The 24,052-nt window shown below is 40.7% G+C and overlaps 11 protein-coding genes across 11 annotated transcripts; 6 read left to right on the top strand and 5 right to left on the bottom strand.

Annotated features, from left to right (window-relative positions):
* Positions 1 to 1,363: 1,363 nt before the first annotated feature.
* On the top strand, positions 1,364 to 2,177 carry RO3G_13788 (uncharacterized protein; the record flags this gene model as incomplete). Its single annotated transcript, XM_067668372.1, has 4 exons — positions 1,364 to 1,454; positions 1,511 to 1,762; positions 1,810 to 1,970; positions 2,025 to 2,177. The coding sequence occupies 4 exons, from the start codon at positions 1,364 to 1,366 to the stop codon at positions 2,175 to 2,177; spliced, it is 657 nt and encodes a 218-aa protein (XP_067524473.1).
* A 1,254-nt stretch (positions 2,178 to 3,431) lies between these two features.
* On the bottom strand, positions 3,432 to 4,423 carry RO3G_13787 (prohibitin-2; the record flags this gene model as incomplete). The annotated part of the gene is made up of 3 exons (XM_067668371.1): positions 3,432 to 4,006; positions 4,062 to 4,223; positions 4,282 to 4,423. The coding sequence occupies 3 exons, from the start codon at positions 4,421 to 4,423 to the stop codon at positions 3,432 to 3,434; spliced, it is 879 nt and encodes a 292-aa protein (XP_067524472.1).
* Positions 4,424 to 6,464: 2,041 nt separating this feature from the next.
* RO3G_13786 (uncharacterized protein) lies at positions 6,465 to 8,136 on the top strand (the record flags this gene model as incomplete). Its single annotated transcript, XM_067668370.1, has 3 exons — positions 6,465 to 6,636; positions 6,689 to 6,744; positions 6,805 to 8,136. 3 exons carry the CDS (start codon positions 6,465 to 6,467, stop codon positions 8,134 to 8,136), a joined length of 1,560 nt encoding a protein of 519 aa, XP_067524471.1.
* Positions 8,137 to 10,111: 1,975 nt separating this feature from the next.
* RO3G_13785 (uncharacterized protein) lies at positions 10,112 to 10,675 on the bottom strand (the record flags this gene model as incomplete). Its single annotated transcript, XM_067668369.1, has 4 exons — positions 10,112 to 10,142; positions 10,191 to 10,326; positions 10,379 to 10,404; positions 10,596 to 10,675. 4 exons carry the CDS (start codon positions 10,673 to 10,675, stop codon positions 10,112 to 10,114), a joined length of 273 nt encoding a protein of 90 aa, XP_067524470.1.
* A 1,805-nt stretch (positions 10,676 to 12,480) lies between these two features.
* RO3G_13784 (uncharacterized protein) lies at positions 12,481 to 13,917 on the top strand (the record flags this gene model as incomplete). Its single annotated transcript, XM_067668368.1, has 1 exon — positions 12,481 to 13,917. The coding sequence occupies one exon, from the start codon at positions 12,481 to 12,483 to the stop codon at positions 13,915 to 13,917; it is 1,437 nt and encodes a 478-aa protein (XP_067524469.1).
* A 682-nt stretch (positions 13,918 to 14,599) lies between these two features.
* RO3G_13783 (uncharacterized protein) lies at positions 14,600 to 15,570 on the top strand (the record flags this gene model as incomplete). Its single annotated transcript, XM_067668367.1, has 2 exons — positions 14,600 to 15,232; positions 15,286 to 15,570. 2 exons carry the CDS (start codon positions 14,600 to 14,602, stop codon positions 15,568 to 15,570), a joined length of 918 nt encoding a protein of 305 aa, XP_067524468.1.
* An 8-nt stretch (positions 15,571 to 15,578) lies between these two features.
* On the bottom strand, positions 15,579 to 16,338 carry RO3G_13782 (uncharacterized protein; the record flags this gene model as incomplete). The annotated part of the gene is made up of 5 exons (XM_067668366.1): positions 15,579 to 15,830; positions 15,885 to 15,980; positions 16,034 to 16,110; positions 16,157 to 16,255; positions 16,329 to 16,338. 5 exons carry the CDS (start codon positions 16,336 to 16,338, stop codon positions 15,579 to 15,581), a joined length of 534 nt encoding a protein of 177 aa, XP_067524467.1.
* A 517-nt stretch (positions 16,339 to 16,855) lies between these two features.
* On the bottom strand, positions 16,856 to 17,833 carry RO3G_13781 (uncharacterized protein; the record flags this gene model as incomplete). Its single annotated transcript, XM_067668365.1, has 1 exon — positions 16,856 to 17,833. The coding sequence occupies one exon, from the start codon at positions 17,831 to 17,833 to the stop codon at positions 16,856 to 16,858; it is 978 nt and encodes a 325-aa protein (XP_067524466.1).
* Positions 17,834 to 19,295: 1,462 nt separating this feature from the next.
* RO3G_13780 (uncharacterized protein) lies at positions 19,296 to 21,306 on the top strand (the record flags this gene model as incomplete). The annotated part of the gene is made up of 5 exons (XM_067668364.1): positions 19,296 to 19,593; positions 19,637 to 19,817; positions 19,873 to 20,036; positions 20,081 to 20,561; positions 20,727 to 21,306. 5 exons carry the CDS (start codon positions 19,296 to 19,298, stop codon positions 21,304 to 21,306), a joined length of 1,704 nt encoding a protein of 567 aa, XP_067524465.1.
* A 128-nt stretch (positions 21,307 to 21,434) lies between these two features.
* RO3G_13779 (uncharacterized protein) lies at positions 21,435 to 22,394 on the bottom strand (the record flags this gene model as incomplete). The annotated part of the gene is made up of 6 exons (XM_067668363.1): positions 21,435 to 21,569; positions 21,632 to 21,849; positions 21,894 to 21,936; positions 21,978 to 22,021; positions 22,157 to 22,282; positions 22,349 to 22,394. 6 exons carry the CDS (start codon positions 22,392 to 22,394, stop codon positions 21,435 to 21,437), a joined length of 612 nt encoding a protein of 203 aa, XP_067524464.1.
* Positions 22,395 to 22,887: 493 nt separating this feature from the next.
* Positions 22,888 to 23,513, top strand: RO3G_13778 (uncharacterized protein; the record flags this gene model as incomplete). Its single annotated transcript, XM_067668362.1, has 2 exons — positions 22,888 to 23,328; positions 23,373 to 23,513. 2 exons carry the CDS (start codon positions 22,888 to 22,890, stop codon positions 23,511 to 23,513), a joined length of 582 nt encoding a protein of 193 aa, XP_067524463.1.
* Positions 23,514 to 24,052: the final 539 nt, after the last annotated feature.

Raw genomic sequence — 24,052 nt, 5'->3', positions numbered from 1 at the left:
AAGTTTAATTTTTTTTTATAAAAGGAAAAAACAGGGCCATCATCCATGAAATATGAGTGATCTGAAATGTTGGATTGCCATGGCTTTATTATCTTTAAGGGCAAATGCATACAGAAAAAAAATTTTTTTTTTCAAGTTACTAGGATAACGTCATACAGTGTTGATGACGATCGTTTTCTAATTCCTTTATGCGTAGTTATTATATAAAAAAAAAACAATACCAGATATGTGATTGGATGACTGTAACCTACTACTTTTATCAACAGAGTCCATCGTATTTTTCGATCCTCTTTATTTCTAAAACCTAATGGCTGAAACTCACCTTTTTTTTTTGGTTGAAATTCAAAAGTATTGTTTAGCTGTCATTTAAACAATGTCAATTTTTAATTCTCCCTTGGATGAGATCATGGTTATTAGTATTCATTCTAAAAAAGTAATCTGATAGGAAAGAAGAAGACGACAAGAAGAAGAGATCGTCTTGAAAAAAGTATGACAGAATCACTTTGGCCCATTCTCAATTTTCTAGGGATGACTTTATTTGGTAGCCCACTCTCATCATGACGTCATTGATATCGTTTGGTTACCATCGGCCCTTTCTTATTTTGTGGTGGATCCCCTCTCTTCTGTTGCGAGAAAGAGAGAGAGAGTAAAAAAAAAAAAGTCAATTGAAAGTCATGGAGAGCAAGAAAACAGGTTTCTTGTTTCATGTATTTCAACAAGTGATATCCATCTTTATGCCAATGTAAAGAGCACAGATGCAAAAGGAACTGTATCATGAAATCCATAAAAGATAACATCTGAAAAGATCATAATTCATATGTTAATGCCAAGAAAGTAACACGGTAAAAGCAAATACATGATTTGTATTCAGAAAAAAAAAAAAGAGTAAATAAACTGCTATCATAAACATGTTTTGAATGACTCTTTGAACTAGAATATGTCTTGAATTTAGTTTTTTTTTTTTTTTTTTTTTTTTTTACAAATGATCTTCTTTTGCATTCTTGATACAAGTCATATAAAAAGATCATTTTCTATGTAAATCAATGCAGATTAGAAAAAGGGAGAAAAGGCAGTAGATGTGTTACACATCATGCATTTTGTTGTTTTTATTTAAAGCATAAACTGAAACCAATAGAAAAAAGGTTAACAATAAAAAAGAAAAAAGAAAAAAAACAACATTGTTACAAGAAGAAGAATAAGTCAAGTTTCAAAAATAAGCTTTTGTTGTGATCCATTATCTTTCTTTTTCTTTCTCTTTAATAAGGATTTGATAAAGTTACTGAATCTATTTATATGCAAAATCATGGTTATTTAAATTAAAAAACTTTTTTTCTTTTACTTTTTTTTTTTTTCGCATTTAATTATGAACTCACCACTTTTACCCTTTACTACTAATAATGATACTCTTTTATCTCATAAAATAATAAAGAATCCTGTTTCTAGTCATTTATTAGGTATATAAAAAAAGAAGAAGAGGATGATGCTTATAGAAATAATAAATACTTTAAAGATTATATTACAATTCAATTTGAATCCATTATACCGTGTGTGGGAGAAGATTATTTTAGTGCCAAGAAAAGGACTCAATCACCACATCAGTTATTACCATCTCCACCATTAACATCATCCGATTCAACGATTATTCCATTAAGATCCTTTATAGAATCCATTGTAACCAAATCAAACACAACTACGGGTACATTGATCAGTACCTTATCCTATGCAAAAAGACTAAAGAATTTATTATCACGTACTTCCAAAGGTAGATGAACACCCACATTGTTATCATAACTAAACAATCATAAAAAGGGATGGAGTGTACTCGTCACAGAATATTTTTAGCTACAATTATCATTACCACCAAATACCTTCATGATTCTGCAATTAAAAATAAATATTGGGTCACTTATGCCGAGATGTTTACAGCACATGAAATTAACTTGATGGAAAAGCAGTTGCTACAGTTACTGGTAAGCATGGCAACAAGAAACGTTTTATTTTTATCTTTTTACTTATTTTAATAGGATTATAATTTGGAAATAAATGATTTTGATACAATCATGGATTACATTATTCAATTATACACAAAAGAATATCTTTATCATTCTGATTATATCAAGTGGAATCATATACCTTCACTTGTAATTTATAAAGAGGTTCTAGAAGAAGGAGTGTAACCTTTGCGTCTAGACCCTTTCTTTTTTGTTGTCTTTTTTGTTTTCTCATCCATCATCCATCCTATCACTCGATCGATCCTTCTCTCTCTCTCTCTTTCTTCTCATCCCAATTTCTTCCCTTTTGTTCTCTTTACGTAAAATAAAGCTGTCATTTGTGATCGATTTCTTTTGTTTTTGTTTACAAAAGTGCGTTTCATATGCTCAGGCCACTATGTGGTACAGGACAGTAGCTTGGAACAACAACAAAAAAAAGGGATTTCTTTTTTAGGGTAAATTAATTTTATTTTTATTCCATGTCATCTACCCTTTGTTTTTTGCGATGGTTTTGACAGATGTTATTTCCTAATGAAACCTGTGTCCACGTATGTTTTCAGATGGAGTTTCAAGCAATCTCCTTCTTTTTATAAAGTCCGGAGGAAGATGCGGTCTGGACCACATGCCACAGTGACACATAAGAGGTCTGCTTTCAAACATCCCCTCTTTTGCACACGGCATGCAAAAAGTTGGGCTGATGGAATACACCACATGCCATCGTTGGAAAAGACGGGGGGGAAGGCAAGATAAAGAACAGGTTGCTCATGTTGGGATTGCTTTTATCAAGCAAGTGTTTTGAAATAAAATCAAAAACAGGTTGTTCGCAGGTAGGCTCGTTCTCTCATCATCCCCGCAGCTTGATCTCAAAGAGTCACCTCACACCCAACGGCTTCACCTGACCAGAGGGTTCTGCTGAAAATTAAACTGGCTTGAGGCCTAGCAAGCTGAAACCAAGTTGTGTTTTATTTAAATACTGTGTTGGCTCATACAACAGAGCCAGTGAACATCAATCCATTGTTCAATAAACCCTGACAAACGAAAAAACCATACTTCTTTACTTTTTTTTCCCAAAAAAAAAAATCCAACAAAAATAACAAAAGCTACCGTTTTTCTTTTGTTGAATCCATTTCCGAGGTTCAGTAATAAGGGGTTGTCATAAATTCATGCAACTGAAACTATCAAAAAAAAAAAAAAAAAAAAGGGAGACATGCTAAAGTAAGATTGCCTTGGGTAGACCTTTAAAAATTCTTTCAGAATCTTTACGTCCATGTCAATTTTATTGTAAACCAACATGATGTTTTTCACAAAGGAGTCTAGAACATGATTTAACCCAAGAAGCAAGTTGTAATTCTACCAGTGATTCCCAGTCTATTCTTTTGCTAAAAAGGAGAGGCACGGATTACAAGTGATAAGATGCATTTACAAATTTTATTTTAAAGATTAATTTTTATTGCCAGAGTTCACATTCAGCAACAAAGTATCCGAGTCAAGCATGACCTTGTTGTTGGATCTCGAAATCATGGCGGCCACTTCACGAGCAGCCTCAATACGTCTCAACTCGAGGAACCCGGGCTTGTTCTTGATCGCCTCACCGATCAATTCGGCTGATTTGGCTTCACCTTGCGCACGCACAATGATCGATTGCTTTTCCTGTCTGGCCTTATCCACAATAAAGGCAGCCCGTTGAGCATCTTGCTGAGCGATTTGCTTGGCTTCGACTGCGCTTTCAAACACGGGTGAGAATCCGACGTGGGTGATGGAAACGTCGTCGAGGATGATGTTGAATCGAAGGGCACGACGGACCAGGTTCTCACGGACAAGACGTGAGACCCGTTCACGTTGGGTGATCAGTTGGGAGGCGGTGAATTGGGCCACGACAGATTTGAGCACTTCGTTGACAATCGAGGGCAAGATGCGTTCGTCATAGTCTTGGCCGAGCGTACGGTAGACGGTGGCTAGTTGATCGACACGAGGTTTTGAAAGTACACGACAGGTGATGTTGACCATTTGTAAATCTACGTCTCGATTTAGCTTCTCTTTTCTTTCCTCTCTCTCTTTTTATATAGTCACCTTTGGTACCGGTCAACGAAGCAACATTACGAGGTTTAGCACGAACATCGTAAATGATGGGTGATTCAAACCAAGGAATCACAAAGTGAGTTCCTTCATTATAAATTGTATTTTGCACACCAAAAAGACGAGTGTACTTGATAGCTCTGTGACCACCGTCCACTAGAAAGTGAGGAGAATGGTATATTAGTTATAATACATACAAATGTTGCCAATGTACCGTTGAAAAGTGAAGCATTCACACCATAACCTAAAGCACCCAACACGACCAAGGCACCTACAGCAGATCCAGCACCTTTACCGGATCCCTTGGGGAACATGCCTCCTAAACGTTGAGCTGCTTGTTTTGCCTGCTGTGCCATTGGAAATTAAATTAGAATAAAAAAAAAAGTGACAGAGAACCGGGGATGAAAAAAGCAAGCAGACAGGTAAGAGGAAAATTGGCCAATGAGCATTGATCATGGCTGATTTCAGTCTCAGTCAACAATGGCTAAAGTGGCACTTGGGATCAGATTCTTACTCGTCTGCTTGTAACAGAGAGCATGCTTCTTCAAAGACATGCTTCATTTACTCAGATGGGTGTCTTTTGTTTGCGTGTGATCAGATCATTAATTTATTCTCTTCAATAAAAACCTACAATGAACAAAATGATATTTCTGTGTTTAGGTACTACAGGTGAATAAAATAATAAACTGAACTAGGCTTACTCAAAAACAAGTCTCTGCCACGCCTCACTGATGTTTTAGTCCCGAATTCCCTGTAGTCAGTATCTGCTTTCAATGGCAGCTCAAGTATCAAGATAGTAAGTCTCTGCAATTAGCAATATAAAGCCAAGACTCATTCACTAATAAGAATCCATTCAACAAACCACATCCTACCCACATACATTCTGTCGCTTTAAAAGAACTCAAAAGGTTCCGACTGTATTGTTATGTCTACTCTATCAAAGATACTACAGAATCCAGCAATCATGAAAGCTTTGTATGGTTATCGTGTATCTTTTATTTATCTCACTTCACCATTTCCCTTCCCTCCAGCTAAATCTCATTTTAACTTTACTGTGATGAGCTAAAGACAAAGTAGCCCTTGTCACATCACCTTGAAATCAAAAATCGCCTTCAGTATGAATTGACTATTCGATAGAAATCTTTCATACTTAGAATGCTGCAACTCTGGCATAGTAGATGTTGAAATTAGATCCAGCAAAAGGGTTTTATGGTGTCGTATAATTAATATTGCACACGATTCGAATACTTGTCAATACCTCAAATCGATCACAAACCAGGGATTTTTCTCGAGAAAATTGATTTTTACAATCATTGGTGTATGTATTTATATCACTTAGAGCAGTCATCTAAATATTGTCCATCCTCATTCATCATTAAACAGATGCTGTTGGTTTTTTTTTTTTTTTTTTTTTTTGGGTTGAACAATTGAGCTTCTTTTTTAAAACCAGACGCACGACATACAAAAGTCAATGTGTTTAAAAGCAAAAGAATAAAAGAACAGTTTGTGATGCTTTTCAGAGAGCACAAGTCATCCACATCAGCTGATTTTTAATGTTGAATTATTTACCCATGCATCCTTCTGATTTGTTCTTGTGAGTCTGCAGAATACAGCAGTGTTTATTAAAGATGCGTTTATCCATCAGATAAGGGACGCATGAAAAAAGATTTTATAAATAAAAGCCAATAGAGAACGACAAAGAGAGAGCCTTTGGGGGGCTTGTGTTGATAAACATTCAATGGATGGCTTGTTTCTAAACAAAGATCCTAAAAAAGCAAAAATTTGTTATCAGATGAAAAGTGGAGGGATGCCAAGTTATAAGATCGGGAAACTTTTTTTTTTGTATTGGCATCAGGCAAAACGGGAAGAGAGAAAAATCAATTGAAATCAGAAAGTGAATTCATCTTTCAATGCTGTAGATAGTGAATGGATTCTTTGGTGGAAAGTAACAAGCACTGGATGTAGAATAGATTCTGTTTGCTTTTCTTCTTTTTCTAATTCACCGTCATCCAAACGTTCTATTCCATTGGAAATACATTTTATACCAAAAAGTAAGGCCAGAGCAAAATTTAACATATTCGCTGATAGATGGGCAAGGGGTTGAATACATCCGATTTCTTCCAAGAACATGAGATTATTGTGAGCATAAAAGGTGAATCATCCATAGTCAAACCCGGATCAACGGAAGTCTACTTTTTTCACTGAAGTTGAAAGAGAGCCAATGAATTTAAAATCAAGTTGAATAAAGGGACTAAATTGAGTACAATTTTTTATTTTTTCCTGAAATGAACCATTTAATTCGGAAAAGAGATTACACAATTGAATCTTATATATTTTGAAATCAGATAATTTTCTTTATCTTTTTCTTTTTCATCTCGTCTGGTCTCCTTTTGAAAAATGGCTACAGACAAGCCAAATGCTGTTAATTTATCTGAAAAGCAATTGGTATCCGATTGTCTATCGCAAGATGAAACAGACGCCACTGATCATCCAACAGAAGACACTACATTTTCAAATGCTCCCTGGAAATTTAAATTAGTTGCTCTTTTCACTGCTTTGTTCTTTACATGTAAAAAGTCACAGGTTATCCTCACACATCGTTTATTGACCACTTCCCACAGCCGGTGCTCATTTTTCAACCAGTGCATTGAGCGCGATGAAATCGCAGATTAAATCGGTAAGTCAAAAACAGTTTATATCCAAAATGGGAAATATTAACCCAAAACAATGTCACTAGCACCTTCACATCGACAATACCCAATACGGTGTCATTTCCTCATCGGTATCGATCGTCAACACGTTCTTTCCTATCTTTGGAGGCATCTTTATCGATGTCTTTGGCTCTGTCTGGGGTATACTCACAGTGAATGTGATCATCATCCTCGGCTGTCTGCTGACCGCACTCGCTGCCAACTTTCAATCGTTCGGTTTGATGGTCGCCGGTCGAGTCCTGTTCGGGATCGGCTCAGGCCTGATTGTGACCATGCAAGAGGCCATCATGTACAAGTGGTTTCGTACCCAAAGCTTAGCGATCGCCATCGGTCTCCAAGTGTCCATCACGCGACTCTCCAACTTCTTGGGCACCCTGGCCGCGAATCCGATCGCTGCCCGGACCGGCAACTGGGTCTGGTCCTTTTGGCTCTCACTGATCCTCTGCTCCTTCTCGATCCTCGTCAGCGTCCTCTATGCGCTCGTCGTCCGTCATCTGCAGCGGGGCGCCGGACCAAGCCTGCTGACCCCCCAAGAGATTCAGAAGCTCAAGCGTCGTAAACGGTTCGACTGGCGAGGCGTCCTCCGGTTTCCCTTGATCTACTGGCACATCTTGCTGATCGAGTTCATCTACTCGGCCGTCTGGGCCTCCTTTCAGACCATCAGCACAGACTTTGTCGAACGTCACTTTGGTTCCACCGCCGTCCTGGCTGGTTACAAGGCCAGTACGTCTCAGGTCGTGCCGATCGTCGCCGCGCCGGTGCTGGGGGTCCTCATCGACCTCTATGGCTGTCGGGTGAGTGTGTTGCTGATCTCTTCCCTCTTTTTGATCTTGAGCACCGCCTTGCTCGGCTGGACCTACGTGAATGCGGTGATTGGCATGATCCTGTACAGTATCTCGCTTGCCTTTGGCCTTGTCAGCATCATCTCCTCCATCGGCATGGTCCTGCCGCCTGAATACCTCGGCACGGGCTCTGGTGTCTACAAGAGCACGATGAACATCGGTACCACCATCCTGGATATCGTCGTGGGTGTCGTCCAAGATCATACACAGCACCAGGCCTATACCGGCGTCATGATCTTGTTTCTGGTGCTGGCCTGTGTCGGTTTCGTTTTGATCTGTACACTCTGGGTCACTCAGTACGTCGTGCTGGACAACCTGTTAGAAACCGGTCGCAAGAGACGACTCCAGTTGATGAAAGAACGGGATCAGGAACAGAGCAAGCAGCAAGCGTCGGATTCTCAAAATACAAAGATTCGATGCATCCACTGGATCTGTTTGATGCTCTTTATTGCTGCCATGATCGTCGCCTGGATCTTGTTTTTTATTTATTCGGCCAGTGGCAGTATTTCTGCCTAAGTGCCCTTCTCACTTTGTCTTTACCAAAAAAAGTTACCATATAAATATGTCATAGACACCTGTTTTGCATTATTCAAGCTTTTATAAACAATGTATAGATGACAGTACACATGCCTTTCATACCATTCCATGTCTTTAAAAGCTAAACATAGGACGTAATGGATTTCCTAATTATCGTAGCCATTGTGTAGAAATAATCATATTTCACCCAACGATTTGAATACTCATTTTAGCTTCACCTCTTTATTTTTTCTCTCAAAAAAAAAAAAAAAAATCGTGCTGATAGATGACCTGTTTGACACGATGCGCTTGATTTTTGTTACACAAAATGCTTTTTTTCATCTGACAAAGCTCTCTTTGCTAAATACGCCAAATGACGTCATGCGGAATCCCTTTGTTTTGCTATTTAACTCCATGATTGTCTTCAATTCTTTTTTCTTGCAAACGGCTTATGAAGGCCAATAAGCAGCACTGGATGATTGACAATCCGTTGTTGTTCACTTTTTAAAATCGGGCAGTGTCTATGAGTGATGGATGAATGTTGGATAAGCCAATGGTCTTTCAACATAAACATTCCAGTCGTTGCTCTCGGAACAGATTTTGGTAGCCAAAGCTCTTTGGCTTTTAGGGCAAGAATGAAATAGGAAGGGAAGCTTTTTGGCATTCTATTTCTTTTGTTTGAAAAACGTTACAGTCTTTTCTGGTTATTCTACAATAAAGGAAATACTCTTTTTTAAAGAGGATGATATGGCAACTGTATTCCTTTGCTAGCTCTAAAGTTCTCTTGATTCAGGCCAGTGGAAGAAAATTGCTTCAAGGCCCTTTAAAAATCAATAGTTGATACAATATTTTGAAACTTGGCAAAGTTATTCAGTCATCTAAAAAAAAATTCGAGTACCCAAGTCAACAATTAAAATATGTTTTGAAAGAGGACTACTCAATCCTGACAAAAGCTGAGGTCCTTGAAAGCAACCAAGTCTCTTTTGTCATGCACAAGAAAAGAGCTTACTGGATAGAGGCCAGGATGCGTTTCAAATCGCGTTTGGGCAGAGAAACATAGCATAACAATCACTTTTGAATAAAAGCTTATGAAAATGAATGGCAAAACATCTGATGACTACGCGCAAAAGTAATACAGTTACTTTTGAATGCGGTTGTAGACCAAAACACATGAAAAAATGTTTCCTACTCCACACTAGATGGAAAACTATTTTGATCCCAGCTCATTTCAATCTTCACTCATTATTTTTCTCCCCTTCTTTTTTTTTTTTTTTCCTCTCTCTTTTTTTTATATCTATTTTTATTCTACACTGCCAATGTCCAGTGAAATCAATTGTATTGCGCTAATTGGAAAACAAGTAACAAAAGAAATGAGATAAATAAATATGTTAATTTTCCTTTTTATTAGAATAATCCTTTGTTTATAAAGAACTTTAGTACTTCTCATCCCGACTTAAAGTACCATTATATTGCACACACCTCAATAGATGTTATTGAAGAAAGAGGTTAGAAAAGAAAGAAAAAAAAGAGAAGGAGGAACTAATATGTAGATTGAAGTGTCAAATGGACCCAAGAATCTTGATTTATATTTAGGTTTATTATATGCAATGGAAGACCTAGCAGTGTAAAAAAAAAGGGACGACATTTCTCCAATTGCTTAATAACACTTATAAAACAAGGTAGTTATGGATACATCACTAATACAAGAGTAAAGATTATTGCAGTTGTATCAGTGACAGATGGAATTATACGAGATGCAGACATGAAATCCGTAAGATGAATTCTACATTGTTTCTTTTTTTCTCACTTATTTTCCTAGTTATTCCGTAAAATCCATAATGCTTACATTACCAATGTATGTAATCCCTTTTATAATATCGATTCACAAAGATCCATTACAAGTAAAACATTTGCGCAAACAATTGAATCTATTGGTTTAAGTGCAAGAACATTAGAAATATAAATAAAACGCATTTTATTCTGTTTTCTTTTCTTCTTTAAGAGAACTAAAGATGGAGTGAGTAAAAAAAAAAGAGGGTTGAGGATGGACATACCTTTGATATCTAAGGAAACGATAACCTTGAGTTAATTGAGCTACTTCGTTGGTTGCATGACAAGCAAATAATAAATAGTTTTTAGGTTGAACGGCTAAAGCGAAACGCATGAACAGGGCAGAGTAAGTACACAAGGCTATGAATGGAATAAGATTCGATTGAAAACAGTTGTCTATTATTTTTTCTACCCAAAGTCATATTGCCAGAAATTAAACTAGCATCTTTTTGAGTATCCAGGATGGCAGCGATAGGAAGACCCCAATTGACAACGGGCCCCCAAAAATGCTATGGAGGATAAGGTTAAATAAATTTTCCATCTTTTTTTTTTTTTTTCCGGCAAACACTTTACAGTACTAACAAGACGTGTTAAATAGAAAGTACACCGAGAGTCATTGCTATTTTTACCTCATTAAATAGTTTCTAAATTCTTTAGAAGCAACTTTTTGTGCAATTCTACTTCCAATGTGGCCTGAAGCTTGTGACATTTTCTGTTGAATGGAGAAAAGAAGAAAAAAAAAAAGGTTGAAATTTTCTTCTTTTGGGGGAAATAATTTATAAGCTCCGAACCACGCTTGCTCACTCAAAGGTGTCCTTTGGTATATGACAGTGGCCATTATACGAAAAAAAATCCAAGTGCTGCAAGTACAATGGTGAAAGTGAGTGAATGAGTTGGTGTGATGCTAGGTAAACAGGTCATTTTTAAATTCTAAAGTTTTCTTTCAGGAGCAAGTTTATATTTTATACATGAAAACCCAAAACAACCTAATTTCCTGCTGTGAATCGATGCTTGTGAAAAAAAAACACAACCTCTTTGACTACTTTTAAATAGCATGCATAAGTTGGAAGAAGGGAATCATTTTTAAAATGGAATAATAATGCAAAAAGAGGAAAAAGGGGTTGTGCTGCTTTACCCAAGAAACAATCTTATCATGTATCACATACCATTCGTTTTATTTCCCCTGTTTTCCCCTTGAGTTGTTTCACCATGTTTGTTAAACAAAAATGTAACGTTGTTTGTTTACAGTGTTTGATCTTAGCTGACACAAGAAAGCGCAACGAGAGATTTTTGCTTTATAAATCAATTGTTTTACATTCAACAGTATCAAAAGAAAGGCAATAGAGTCTCGAATGCAGATAAGATGGGTTGTGCAATCAATAGGCTCTTACTGGTTACACTTCCAATAGGAATCTGGTATTCGTTATGAGTCGAATATGACGTGCCTACATAGATTTCCAAGAAGACGAATGATAATCAGATCACCATACTGGTTACTATGCTGACACCATGACATTCACTGAACCTGACTCACATCTCTTGGTTTATTCAGCATGAGTAGAAGCCATGGTGATATAAATTGGTCAAGCAAATACAGTGGCCTTATTTTGTACCTTGTAAAAGATCATCTCTGCAAAGCCTCCTTAGTAACTGTTTGATCTTTTTTTTTTTTTTTTCCCTTTCCGTTCCCTTTATTCATCATCTGTTCCGATCTTTGTTGAACGCAATAGAGAAAGTAAATATTGAAAGCAGAATGCCTATCATGGCTGTCTCAAACCCCTTTCATTCAATAAATATGCGTCTTTTAAAAAGAAACACAAGATGATCATGCGTGAGATCAATTGACAATGAAGGAAGGGGCAGCTCATCAAGAATTCATAGCATAAAAATACAAGCAAACATTGTTATCGTCTTATTGGCCAAAGATTGATTACGCAAAGAATCCAGAGAATCTCATTGTTGCGTTCTCTCAAAACGCTGTGTTTAGATTGTTGATTAGATCTCTTTTTTTTTACGTCTTTTTTTGGTCCATTCCCACCCATTTCTTTATATCAAGCTTTGTATTGTGTATGTGTAGATCATGTATAAGGAGAGAAGCACATGCACAGACGAGAATACCTCTTTTTACTCGTTTTTTTCTCACGCTGTGCCTCTTCCAAAAATAGAAGGAAGCGAACTGAATCAATCAACGTGATTTAATTGACGTATAAACTATCCAAATAGAGTAAACAGAAAAAAAAATCTCAAAATGGGCGAATGAAAATAGATGTACTTATCACTGCTTTTAATAGCAGACTTTTTTTGAAGAAGACACATAGCATACCACTCTCTCCTCTACAGGAGAAGAGGTACTTTCCACTGTTTGAATAAAAGGAGAATAAGAGAGAAAGAGAAAGAGGAGACCTTGACTAGTGAGAAAAGATTTTTTTTTTGTTGGACTATAAAAAAAAAAGCATATAAAAAAAAAGTTTAATTTTAATTTTCTTTTTCTTTTCTTTTCTCACAAAAAAAAAAATGAACAGAGACGTACTCGAATCACGCATTATGTCAGAACAAATATTTGGTAGCAGCAGAAAGATTCAATTCATCGGTCTATCGAAACCACCACTGGCACCAGCACAACAACAAAAGGATCAAATGTCGATTGAATCCTTACTGACCTTTTCTCATCCACGACAATCCCAAACAGCTTCTACCAATGATATCACCATTGACAATCTACTGACGTGCGACGTAAAGGAACCGACTAGGAAAAGGGCGAAAAAGACGAGCAAGATGACTTGTTATTATGGTGCCGTCGCTCAAAAGTCCTATGGGTCCGAAAAACGATTCCTGTGCCCTCCACCGCTCGTCCAGGTCCACCACAGCACCCGAAACCTGCTGCTGTCCATGTCGATCCTGTGTGAAGACCAAGGCTTGTTGGAACAACGCGCGATCCTGGACGAGAACCAACGCGGCAGTTTTCGGTACCTTCATGTGACAGGCACAGCCAAAGCCAAACAATTTAAGCTCCAATTGAATCTCTTACAGCCCGAGGACGAGTCGCCACTGGCCACCTTTCTGACCAAGCCGATCACGATCATCTCCAAACCGTCCAAGAAGATCGGCAAGACAGCTCGAGGCACGACGAGCTGCATCTCGACCGAGGCGCCCGTGTCACTGTTCAGCCGGATCAACTCACAAACGGTGCGTACGAAATACATGACATCCGTCGGCAGCAAGCTCTGTGCAAAGCATTCGATCTGGTCTCCCTTTGATATCCTCTTGCTCCGTCAACCTCAGCCGACGGTGCTGACGACCACCAAGAAGACATCGAAAAGATACAACACAGCCCGTCTGCAGTTCTCGACACCTGCCTCTGCAGCCCACCTCATGTACGGCTCTGAAATCATCTTGCGAGAATCGCACACGGGCGTCTCGTCGGCTCCTCTGATGGTCTGCAAGGTCGATCGAGGTCGTATTGTGCCCGACGCTTGCGGTCCCGTCAGTCAGATGCAAAAGGTCGCTTTGAGACTGCTGGATACCACCGAAAAACTCTATCTTTCCTGTCCGTCCATCGATGATCAGACCTGGCTCGACAGTCGTCCTTCTACTCTATCTGAAAATGGAGAGCAGGTCGATGACGCTCTCTGCTGGACCATGGTCGGTATTCATGTCTTGGAAGACCATTTTGATGAACCGCCCGCGCGACCTTATCCGGTCGTCACCTGTATGGACTATCAACCCAATACGCATACATTAGAGCTCTTTGGACACAATCTGCATCCTTCCGTCCAACCCTGGTTGGGTACACACGGTCCGCTGAACACACGTCTGATGCAACCCAATCATTGGTCTATCGCGTTACCACCTCTAGAACAGTTGGTGGGTGAATTGCCCTTGCTGATGGTACGTCAAGATGGTCTTGTCTATCACACTGGAAAAACATTTTCAACCAACTCATGTACATAATAATTTATTAAAAGAAAACGCTGTGCGTTTCATTTCATTTTTTTTTTTTTTTTTTTTTTTTTGGAAAAAATATGCAGCAGGGGGTTTCACTGCTCATCAAAAGTGGAATTTGCTTTTATTAAAAAAAAAAAAGAAAAGCAAGGGTATCACTTTCATGTGAAATAAAATCAGTCGAGCTGTCAGCATCCTCCTTTTTACTCTCTTTCGATCTCCTTTAAATCCGTTTGAATATAAAAAAGAGTATCCTTCTTACGCCTTTCTTCATTATGACTACAACACGCATTGGTATCATCGCATGGGTCTTGTGTGAATGTTTATTTTACGTTCAATTCATATCCAATAAGAGCAGACTACAAAAGATCAATAAACCCAAGAGACCACTCACAAAACAAGAAAGAACCAAGATTTACTATGAATGCCTCTATACCATCCAAGACATTCAATCCTGGGCCGAAGGTTGGTTTTACTACCCACACGATCGATCCCACCCAGCCTTCCAAGAGATCAAACGAGGCAATCTGGCGTTATGGTAAGTCCATCGATCGCAACAGCTTGAGCTGATTCTCTGTCCCATAGGCTCGCCTGGGCATTTTGGCATGAGCATCTGGACATCGTCCAACAAAACCCACAGTGGCGTGATGAGATCGAATGGATGCTGACCACGGCCGAATCGAAATTCAACATGACCTTCCCACCCGGATTCAATCAGCAGTTGAGATGCATTCGACTGCACCTGGACCCCGTCCAGGCCACACACCGTCCGCTGCTGATCTATGTCTTGATTTACATCATCACCTTGCTCTTCAACCTGATCTTTTTGCAATCTCTCTGGGGATTCACACTCCATACCGCCCAAGGAAACCGACTGGACCGCTTGTTTTTTCCCAACCGACAGCCATCCAAGCACATCACCTACTGGTCTCGTCACCGTACCGCTCAGACACACCAGCCCATGGTCTTTATCCACGGGGTCGGTGCCGGGCTCCTAGGCTATGCCGAGTTCATCCATCGGCTGCTCTTGCAGTTCAAGGATCGACCGGTGTTCTTGATCGAGCTACCCTATGTGTCCATGCGGCTGGTGGACGATGTGCCGAGCGCGATCGAGACGGTGGAGGGCGTACGGGAGATGTTGGCCGGCCACCGACCGGCTGTCTTTGTGTCTCATTCGCTAGGAACCGCTGTGACCAGTTGGGTGGCCAGGTTTGCACCTCATCTGATGGCGGGTGCGGTCATGATCGATCCCATCTGTTTCTTGCTCCACTATCCTCATGTCGCCTTTAATTTCATTCATCGGCTGCCGAAAGCGTTACTGGAGGTAATCGAATGCAGACCAGGGGGGGGGGGCAGATGAACTAACGCGTTCCGTAGTACATTCTCTGTTATGGTATCTCAAGAGAGTTATACATCAGTCACTTCATCTCTCGCCACCTCCAGTGGTTCGAGACGATTCAATTTGGAGATCAATTGAAAAACACGAGCATCTTTTTATCAGAAAGAGATCGAATTATTAGCACTTTATTGGTACACGCATATTTAAAAGAACGCAAGGCCGATGTTCACTTGATGCCTCACCTTGAACACGCTCAATTCTTGATGGACAGCAAGTGGAAACGGACGATATTAAAACATATTGATGATATTATTAGTAAATAAAAAAAAAATTAGTGCATGGATGTCAAGGCGGCATCTAAACTGGTCATGCTCGTCGGTCGACTGAGACGACGTTCGGGACTGATACGATCCAACAGTTCGGCTTGTGAGAGCCGGATGGTGCTGTGATGTGAGGAGGTGGGTGAGTAGGCAGAGCGGATGGAGGTCGCACGGGAAGAGAGATGGTGCTCAGCAAGGAATTGTTCCAGGAAATCAACCATCAAAGGTTCTTTCATAGCAGATAGCTTGTATTCCTCAAAAGACTGCCAATCATGTTAGTACTTTGAATCTCTCTTTCTCTCTAGAAGCTCTCTTACTAGACGATCATCATTGTCCACATCAAAGTCTTTAAACAATTGATCTACCATCTCTTGTATTTCTGTCGTTTTGTCTTCTTTAGAAAACGTACTAGACTATGGACTAGGTTGAGTGCTGGATGGTGATGACATGATTTCTTTTTTTTTACCAGTTTTAATAAAACTCTTTCCAATTCAGGTTTTGTTAAATATCCATCATGATCCACATCATATAATTTAAATGATACTAAATACATGAGCAACCCTTCTACAAGACGCATATGGGTTCTTACATGATAGCTTCTCTTGGGTGTTTCCCTTCATGAATATACTCAGACCGTCCACAAACTCATCAAAATCAAGCGTCTTCTTGTTCTTTTGATGCTGATCGCCTATAAATGCTGAGTATAATTGTTCCAAGAATGCATTATCTTGTGAAGAAACAGAAGGTACACACTTTTTTACTGTCTATCATTGTAATTTTAGATGGGCTATGCAACCTATCCTATCACTTGCCTGTTTAAAATCTTCTGGTCCGATATTGTTGCTTTTATTATTCACTTTATTTCGGAGGTCTTGAATCTCCCTTTTAGAAACTAGAGAATATTTAATACGTTTTGCTTTTCTTTTCCCCTTCAAATACTTGCAGTGTGTCTTTCTAGATAAAGCACTGTCTTTACTTCTTGCTTGTCCCATGATGATTAAGGAGTATTAAAAAAAGGACAGTGAGAAAAAAATAAAATAAAAAAAAAAAAGAGTGAATGATTTTCGTCATCTCATGTTATTCGGAGTTTACTCATGTACACAAAAAGAGAACTATGCTATCAGAGAATAAAGAGTGAAGTCGCCTTCGGATGATTTCAGACCCTACAAATCAAGAGGGCTCAAGCAGGGAGGGAGAGTGGAGGACGAGAAGAGAAATAAAAAATATTATATTTTATTTTAAAATGTGTGTAACTTAAGTTTTTCTATAAAGTTCCTCCTTCATCTGCTTACACAGAGACAGGAGCAGCCGTGGGGTAAGCGGCAAAAGAGGCAGCGGCACCGGTAGGAACATTCAGCTCACGGTCTTTACCAAAAAGATGTCCTAAATCAAATCCATGATCCCAGTTACCATTGCCATTCCAGTTTCCACCTTTATCACCATCATGTTCAACGTGTTCACCATCGCCATGGTCTCTGTCATGATACTTGTGGTCATCACCGTGGTTAGGAGGATGGTCATGGCCGATGAGATATGTGGTCGTGGTCGTGACAGTATGGAAAAAGTAAATTGTCTTTTCTTTGGGACCCTTGATTTCAATGGGATCAGAGATATCTTTGTCGTTACCCTTCTGCTCATAGCCATTATTGTCATAACCCTTCTGCTCATAGCCTTTGTTGTCATAACCCTTGTGGTCATAGCCATTATTGTCATAACCCTTATGGTCATAGCCATCATGGCCGTAGCCCTTGTTATCATAGCCATCATGGCCATAGCCCTTGTTATCATAGCCATCATGGCCATAGCCCTTGTTATCATAGCCATCATGGCCGTAGCCCTTGTTATCATAGCCATCATGTCCGTAGCCCTTATTATCATAGCCATCATGGTGGTCATAGCCGTGGTGGCCGTAACCCTTATGGTCATAACGATTGTAGCCGTGGTGATTGTAGCCGTGGTGATCATGGTCGTCATGGTCGTCATGGTCATCATGGTCGTCATGGTCGTCATGGTGATCATGGTCCTTGTCGTCCCATTTGTCATCATCATCATCATCATCATCATCGCAATCTTCATCCCAATCCCAATCATCCTTGTCATCGTGGTCTGATTTATCATCATCATCATCACCACGCTTGCGCAATTCAAAAGAAGTAGCCTGAACTTGCTTGATGGCTTCTAATCCTTGCTGTTGGTTCACAGGCACAGCAGAGGCAAAATAGGTCAGTGCGGCAAGAGAGGAGATCAATAAAAGAGAGGAACGCATCTTGTATAAAAAAAAAAAAAAGAGATTGTATAAAATCCTAGTTGACCATTTCTTAGCTTTTTTATATATCGACTTTTTAAAATATGTTTAGTGGGTTTGTTTGATTTAAAATTTGATAAAAGCAAGTATTTTTTTTTTACGAAAAGAATTTATTTATCGCTAGTCAAAAATTGAAGAGTAAAAGAAGCAAAAAGGAAAAAAGAAAGAGAAAGAAAAAAGACAAGCCAAAAGGAAGGGCCATGAGCAGCGTTTGATCACAGCTGTCTCTGATGGCCAATCTGCCCACAGCAGTGGTTGTCTTTTTTTTGAAAGTGAGTGACGTGGTCTGCTGACATATTTGTCGCAAAAATGGTATTTTTATTATTTAAAAAGGCTGGCGATGTGTACTAGTTTGAACTTGGTCCAATTTAATAGGGATTTGATCTATTCAATAGACCAGTGGCCAGAATGATTCTTTATCCTTTGTTCTGCACGTGTTACAGCCTCTCCTATCATCTTTCATCTCTCTCTCCTGCCTTGTTGGCACATTTTCCCTTGAAAACATTCACTAGGATAGTGTCTATGGATGGCTCCTGATGACAGCTACAGTCATCTCACCCCATGTATTTTGATATCTTGTACAACAGTGATCAGAGAAAGACAACGACACACTTCAAAGGGATAAAGCCACAGAAAGGTCTCTCCTTTTAATTATAAGCCCAGTCTTTCTGCAAAAGGTTTGAAAGTTTCAATATAAAAACAGTTCATTTTTAACAAAATGTTGAAATAGAATACCTTTTTATCGACTCACTTTATCCACCTCTTAAAAAAAAATTGCTTTGCAAAAATGACAAAAATGTAAAAGTTTTATAAGGCTTCCATATGAGATGACAGAGAGGATAGATCATCAGAATTCAATTTGGTTCTTTAGAAGAAACACATTCAGATCTCAAACATCCTCCTTACCTTCTATTCATCTTATCGACCCATTCAACTCTCTTTTTTTTTTTTTTTTTTTTACAGAAAATAAAAGGAAAAGCATGGCTATGTGTAACATTGTTTGTAAATCATTACAAAAGCCAACTGTTGACCTTCAAATTCTGGAACCAATAAGATGAATAAAAATCATAACGCGTTTTTTTTTTATCCCTTTCGAATGAGTCACTGTCACCCCCCCCCCTGTGTATGTAGCATCTGTTCAATCTAAATCAACATTGACATATGAAACAGGTTGTACAATCCATCCTTGCTTTTATCTCTATTTTAATATAAAGACTATCTTCAGTGTTTCCCCGGAGTTTTTTTTTTTTTTTTTTTATTCCCCCACGCTTATATAAAAAAAAAAGAAAGTGCATGTTTCAAAATATTTTTTTTTCTCTTCATCTCTTTTTTAATGTGGAGGCAATTCACTAAAACACAAAAAGTACTTTCAGTAGCCACGGCTGCCACGGCTGCCACGGCTGCCACGAGTTTGGCTTATTACATGAACCAGGACAACAAGCAGCGAAGATTATATCATTCTACTATCCAGCTGCAAGACCAAAAGGCTTCAACCCTACCTAGTTTACTTGTCAGAAACAAGGCTTTTGCGGAAGCATTGGATCAAAAGCAAAAGGACTTTTGGCATGTAGCGGATCGTGAAGAGATGATCAAAAGACTAAAGAGTGAAGACTATGATCTGTTGGTGGTCGGCGGTGGCGCTACAGGCGCGGGTGTCTCGGTCGATGCGGCCACGCGTGGGTTGAAGGTGGCCTTGGTCGAACGGGATGATTTTGCTTCTGGTAAGTGGTGGCTGAAAAGAACCAGGAAACTCATGCTTCATAGGCACCTCCTCTCGATCGACCAAGTTGGTTCACGGTGGTGTTCGTTATTTACAAAAGGCAGTGATGGAATTGGATTATGAACAATACAAGCTGGTGTGTGAAGCGCTTCATGAACGAAAGATCTTTTTGGATATCGCACCTCATCTCTCGGATCAATTGCCCATCATGCTTCCTGTTTACAAGTAAATCAAGATCGGAAAGGCATATAGCAGAAGGCTGACTTCATTATCACGATAGGTGGTGGCAGATTCCTTATTATTGGGTAGGCTGTAAATTGTACGATGTGTTTGCTGGAAGTGAAGCATTGGAAAGCAGTTACTTTTTGACACGCTCAAAGGCATTAGAAGCATTTCCGATGCTCAAAAAGGATGAGCTTGTAGGTGCTTTGGTCTATTATGATGGTAAGGTCACGATGTACAAGAAAGAAACTGAACGCATCTCTTAGGTCAACATAATGATGCCAGAATGAACGTTGCTCTGGCCATGACCGCAGCCTGTTATGGTGCGACGGTCGCAAACCATTGTGAAGTAGTCGACTTAACAAAGGATGACAAGGGAAAAGTGAATGGTGCCAAGTTGCGAGACACGTTGAACGGAGACGAATGGACCGTCAAGGCCAAGGGTGTCATCAATGCCACCGGTCCATTCACGGACGGTCTTCGAAAGATGGATGATGCCCAAAACCTGGACATCGTCGCTCCCTCGGCTGGTGTCCACATCATCTTGCCCAACTATTATAGTCCTCGAAACATGGGCTTGCTCGATCCGGCCACAAGCGATGGTCGTGTCATCTTCTTTTTACCCTGGCAGGGTAACACGATCGCTGGTACAACAGATTCTCCTACAGAGGTCACTCAGAATCCTATGCCTAAAGAAGATGAAATCAATTGGATTCTGGATGAAGTCTCTCACTTATTTGAGTGCAGGTAGGTCAGTGAGAAGAGAGTAAAAGAAAACTGAGGGTCTGGGTTAGATGTCAAGGTGAGACGAAGTGATGTGCTTGCTGCCTGGTCTGGTATTCGTCCCTTGGTACGTGATCCTCATGCGAAAAACACTGAATCCCTCGTCCGTAACCATATGATCAACGTCAGTAAAAATAATCTGATCACCATCGCTGGTGGCAAGTGGACCACGTACCGTGCCATGGCCGAAGAAACCGTCGATCGTGCGATCGATGTCTTTGAGTTGAAACCCAAGCATGCCTGTCAGACGGAACACACGATGTTGATCGGTAGTGAGGGATACAGCAACACGATGTTCATTCGTCTTGTTCAAGAATTCGGTATGGATACCGAAGTCGCCCAGCACTTGGCACGCAGCTATGGTAACCGATCCTGGCAAGTGGCCTCGATTGAGGACCCTACCAACAGCTCATGGCCCAAATATGGCAAACGTATCTCGCCCAACTATCCTTATATCGAAGCCGAAATTCGATACACGGTCCGTCAAGAGTTGGCTTGTACGGCCGTGGATGTCCTCGCCCGTCGTACCCGACTGGCCTTTTTGAATGCTGAAGCTGCCCTGCAGTCCTTGCCTCGGGTGATTGATATCATGGCTGAAGAACTCAAGTGGGATGAGGCACGTAAAAAGGAAGAGTACACCAAGGCGACCATCTTTTTGGGTACGATGGGCCTTGCGAATGATAAAGTAGAACAGCCCTCAGGGAATTAATAAAGAAACCTGTTTTTAATTTATTTGAATGTCTTCAGGTAACCCAAAACCATAACAACTCCAACTGAGTCTCGCATAATAATCTTCCACTAATTTCACTCCTCGATCTTGACCTGCTGCGCCCAGACTCACAAAGAAGGGAACCAGATGCTCAGCCGTCGGATGGCAATCACGATAATGAGCATGCTGATCCAATCCCAACGCTTTCTCGACACGTTCTTTTCCCTGTTGAAAACAGTCAGGTCGATTATGAACCCGGTTGGCTCTTTTGACTTACAGTGTACTTTGTTGCAAAGGTCTCCATCAACTTGTCAAATTCAAAGACATAATCCGGACTGGGCTTCTCACCAAACGTTCTCCATCCTTCCAAGTTATGAACGGCCGAACCACTTCCGATGATCACTATGTTTTCATCTCTCAGACTCTCCAAAGCCTCGCCCACCTTGACATGGGGAGCCAAGTGATCATCAAGAAAGGTCGAGACGGCTACAATAGGAATCGTGGAACAGGAAGTCATGGCTCGTTTCAAAGGTACCCAGACACCTATCCATCGATCAGTCACTGCCCCATGCTCTATCTCAACTTACCATGATCATTCCCATACTGTCTCTCTGAAGCTCGAATGCCAGCCTAAGGGGCCTGTTAGATGGATTTCTACCAGTCTCACATACCTTCTCTAGCAGTCCAACCACACGGTGGGCCAGTGCAGGTGACCCTGATTGATCCCACGTTTGCTGATAGAATCTTTCGGGGAAATTGAAAAAATCATAAATCAGCTTTGGCTTCTCAGAAGCATCGACTGGTCAGACATCAGTGGGGGGGACTGTGGTCTCAACAAGATCGCTCTTACCCAAAATGGTCTCTTCTTCTTGAGGTTGCCAGTGCGCCGTGATGATCACAATCGCTTTCGGTGCCAATCGCTTTTGAATCAAGGACCCAAACCAATCATAAAATCGGCCTGGCTTTTCTTCATTTTCTAATAACGTAGGGCCTATCCACCCTGTTTACCTTTCTACCTTTTGTCTCGGATCTTCTCGCTTACCTCCGTGAGATATAAAAAAAACAGGTGCTTTGGTGGCAGTAGACATGGGTGGAATAGGAAAGAAAGAGAGAGAAGGAAAGGATCCTACGTGCTTTTAAATGTTCATGACTCGTGAAACGATCCTTAAGACTCTAATTTTTTTTTTGGAAGGTCTATAAAGAGAAATCATTTCCTAACCTGGACATTCCGCTCCAATAAGGTATGAAAGGGGGAACGTTTTTTTTTTTTTTTTTTTTTTTCTCTCTTTGGATGAATAATCACAAGCGGGCTTATTTGTAAGCGATGATGAACACAGTACTATGGATGACGCCATCAAAAGATGGTAAAATGGCTTAGGGAGATGGACGTGAAAACGGACGTGGAGAAGGATGCATAAAAATAGGACGTTGAGAAAAAATTGCTTAATTTAGAAATAAGGCACTTTGTGATGGAAAGCAAAGGAGGAAGAGAAAGGGGAACCGAGAGCGAGAGATGAGAAGGGGAAAGAAATGTGTATATAAAAATAACTTGAATTCCCCAACTACTTTTTCTCTTTTATCATGCTTCCTTTTGAAAGAATTTTTGTTTTTTTACTCATCCTGAGTCTATCGGATGCTTTACCTACCTCATCCAGGATGCTTCCGACCAGGACAGCTCTCTTGCCTACCACCTCACCCGCCTATCTTCCTTCTTTTCCAGCCTCTCGAAACACGACCAGCCAGCCTACAGGACCTCTCCTGAGGAAGTCATTGAATCTCGGCCATTATCCTCCCCTTTGGGCTGCACCCAATACCCAACATCCAGAGGTCCAAAGGGCCATTCGATCCATCGATTGGACCCACGTCCCTTCCTTTCTTCCTCGTCCTCCCCAGGGCGATGCGAGTTATGACGATGGCCATGATCCAGCCTGCTGGTGGTCAAGAACCGAGTGCACAAGGCCCAAGCAGGCCTACCTTCCAGAGGACATTGCCTATTGTGAAAACCCACATGACTTTGGCCTGGTAAGACAGGATGTATCGAGGCGTGATGCTAACAGGTTGGATAGACGTACGATGATGGACCGTTGAATCCGAGAGATGCCAATGACACATGGGGAGAACCTCAACTGTATGATTTCCTTGCGACCTACAACCAACAGGCCACCTTGTTTTGTAAGTATGAAAGCAAGCCCAAAGGAGATCACTGACCTGTCCCACCAGACGTAGGATCCAACGTGGTCTCTTTTCCACAAGCAGCCCAGCGTGCGATTCAAGCAGGACATACGCTTTGTGTCCATACCTGGTCTCATCCACAGATGACCACCATCTCGAACGAAATGATCGTCGCCGAGCTCTATTGGACCTTGCGCGCCATCAAGGAAGCCACGGGGGTCACGAGCCGCTGCTGGCGTCCGCCGTTTGGCGATGTGGATGATCGCGTACGAGCGATTGCGCATCAGATGGGACTCAGGACGATTCTCTGGAACAGCGATTCATTCGATTGGAAGCTACCCTCTGTGGCCAATGATTATCAGGGCACCTTTGATGACCTCACCGTCGACCGGTTCTTTCAAGCCTGGATCGATCGCCTGCCGCCACGGCACGGTCGTCTCGTGCTGGAGCATGAGACGAGCGACAAGACGATTCAGATGTCTGAAAAGTGGCTGCCGAGATTGAAAAACGCGTTTGAGGTGAAAAAAGTTCATGACTGTGTCCCTCTGCTCTCATCACCTTATTGGGAGTCCTA

This window comes from Rhizopus delemar, genomic scaffold, assembly GCF_000149305.1.
Source record: "Rhizopus delemar RA 99-880 supercont3.12 genomic scaffold, whole genome shotgun sequence".
Taxonomy (NCBI): Eukaryota; Fungi; Mucoromycota; class Mucoromycetes; order Mucorales; family Rhizopodaceae; genus Rhizopus; species Rhizopus delemar.
This window is presented reverse-complemented; position numbering and strand designations above follow the sequence as displayed.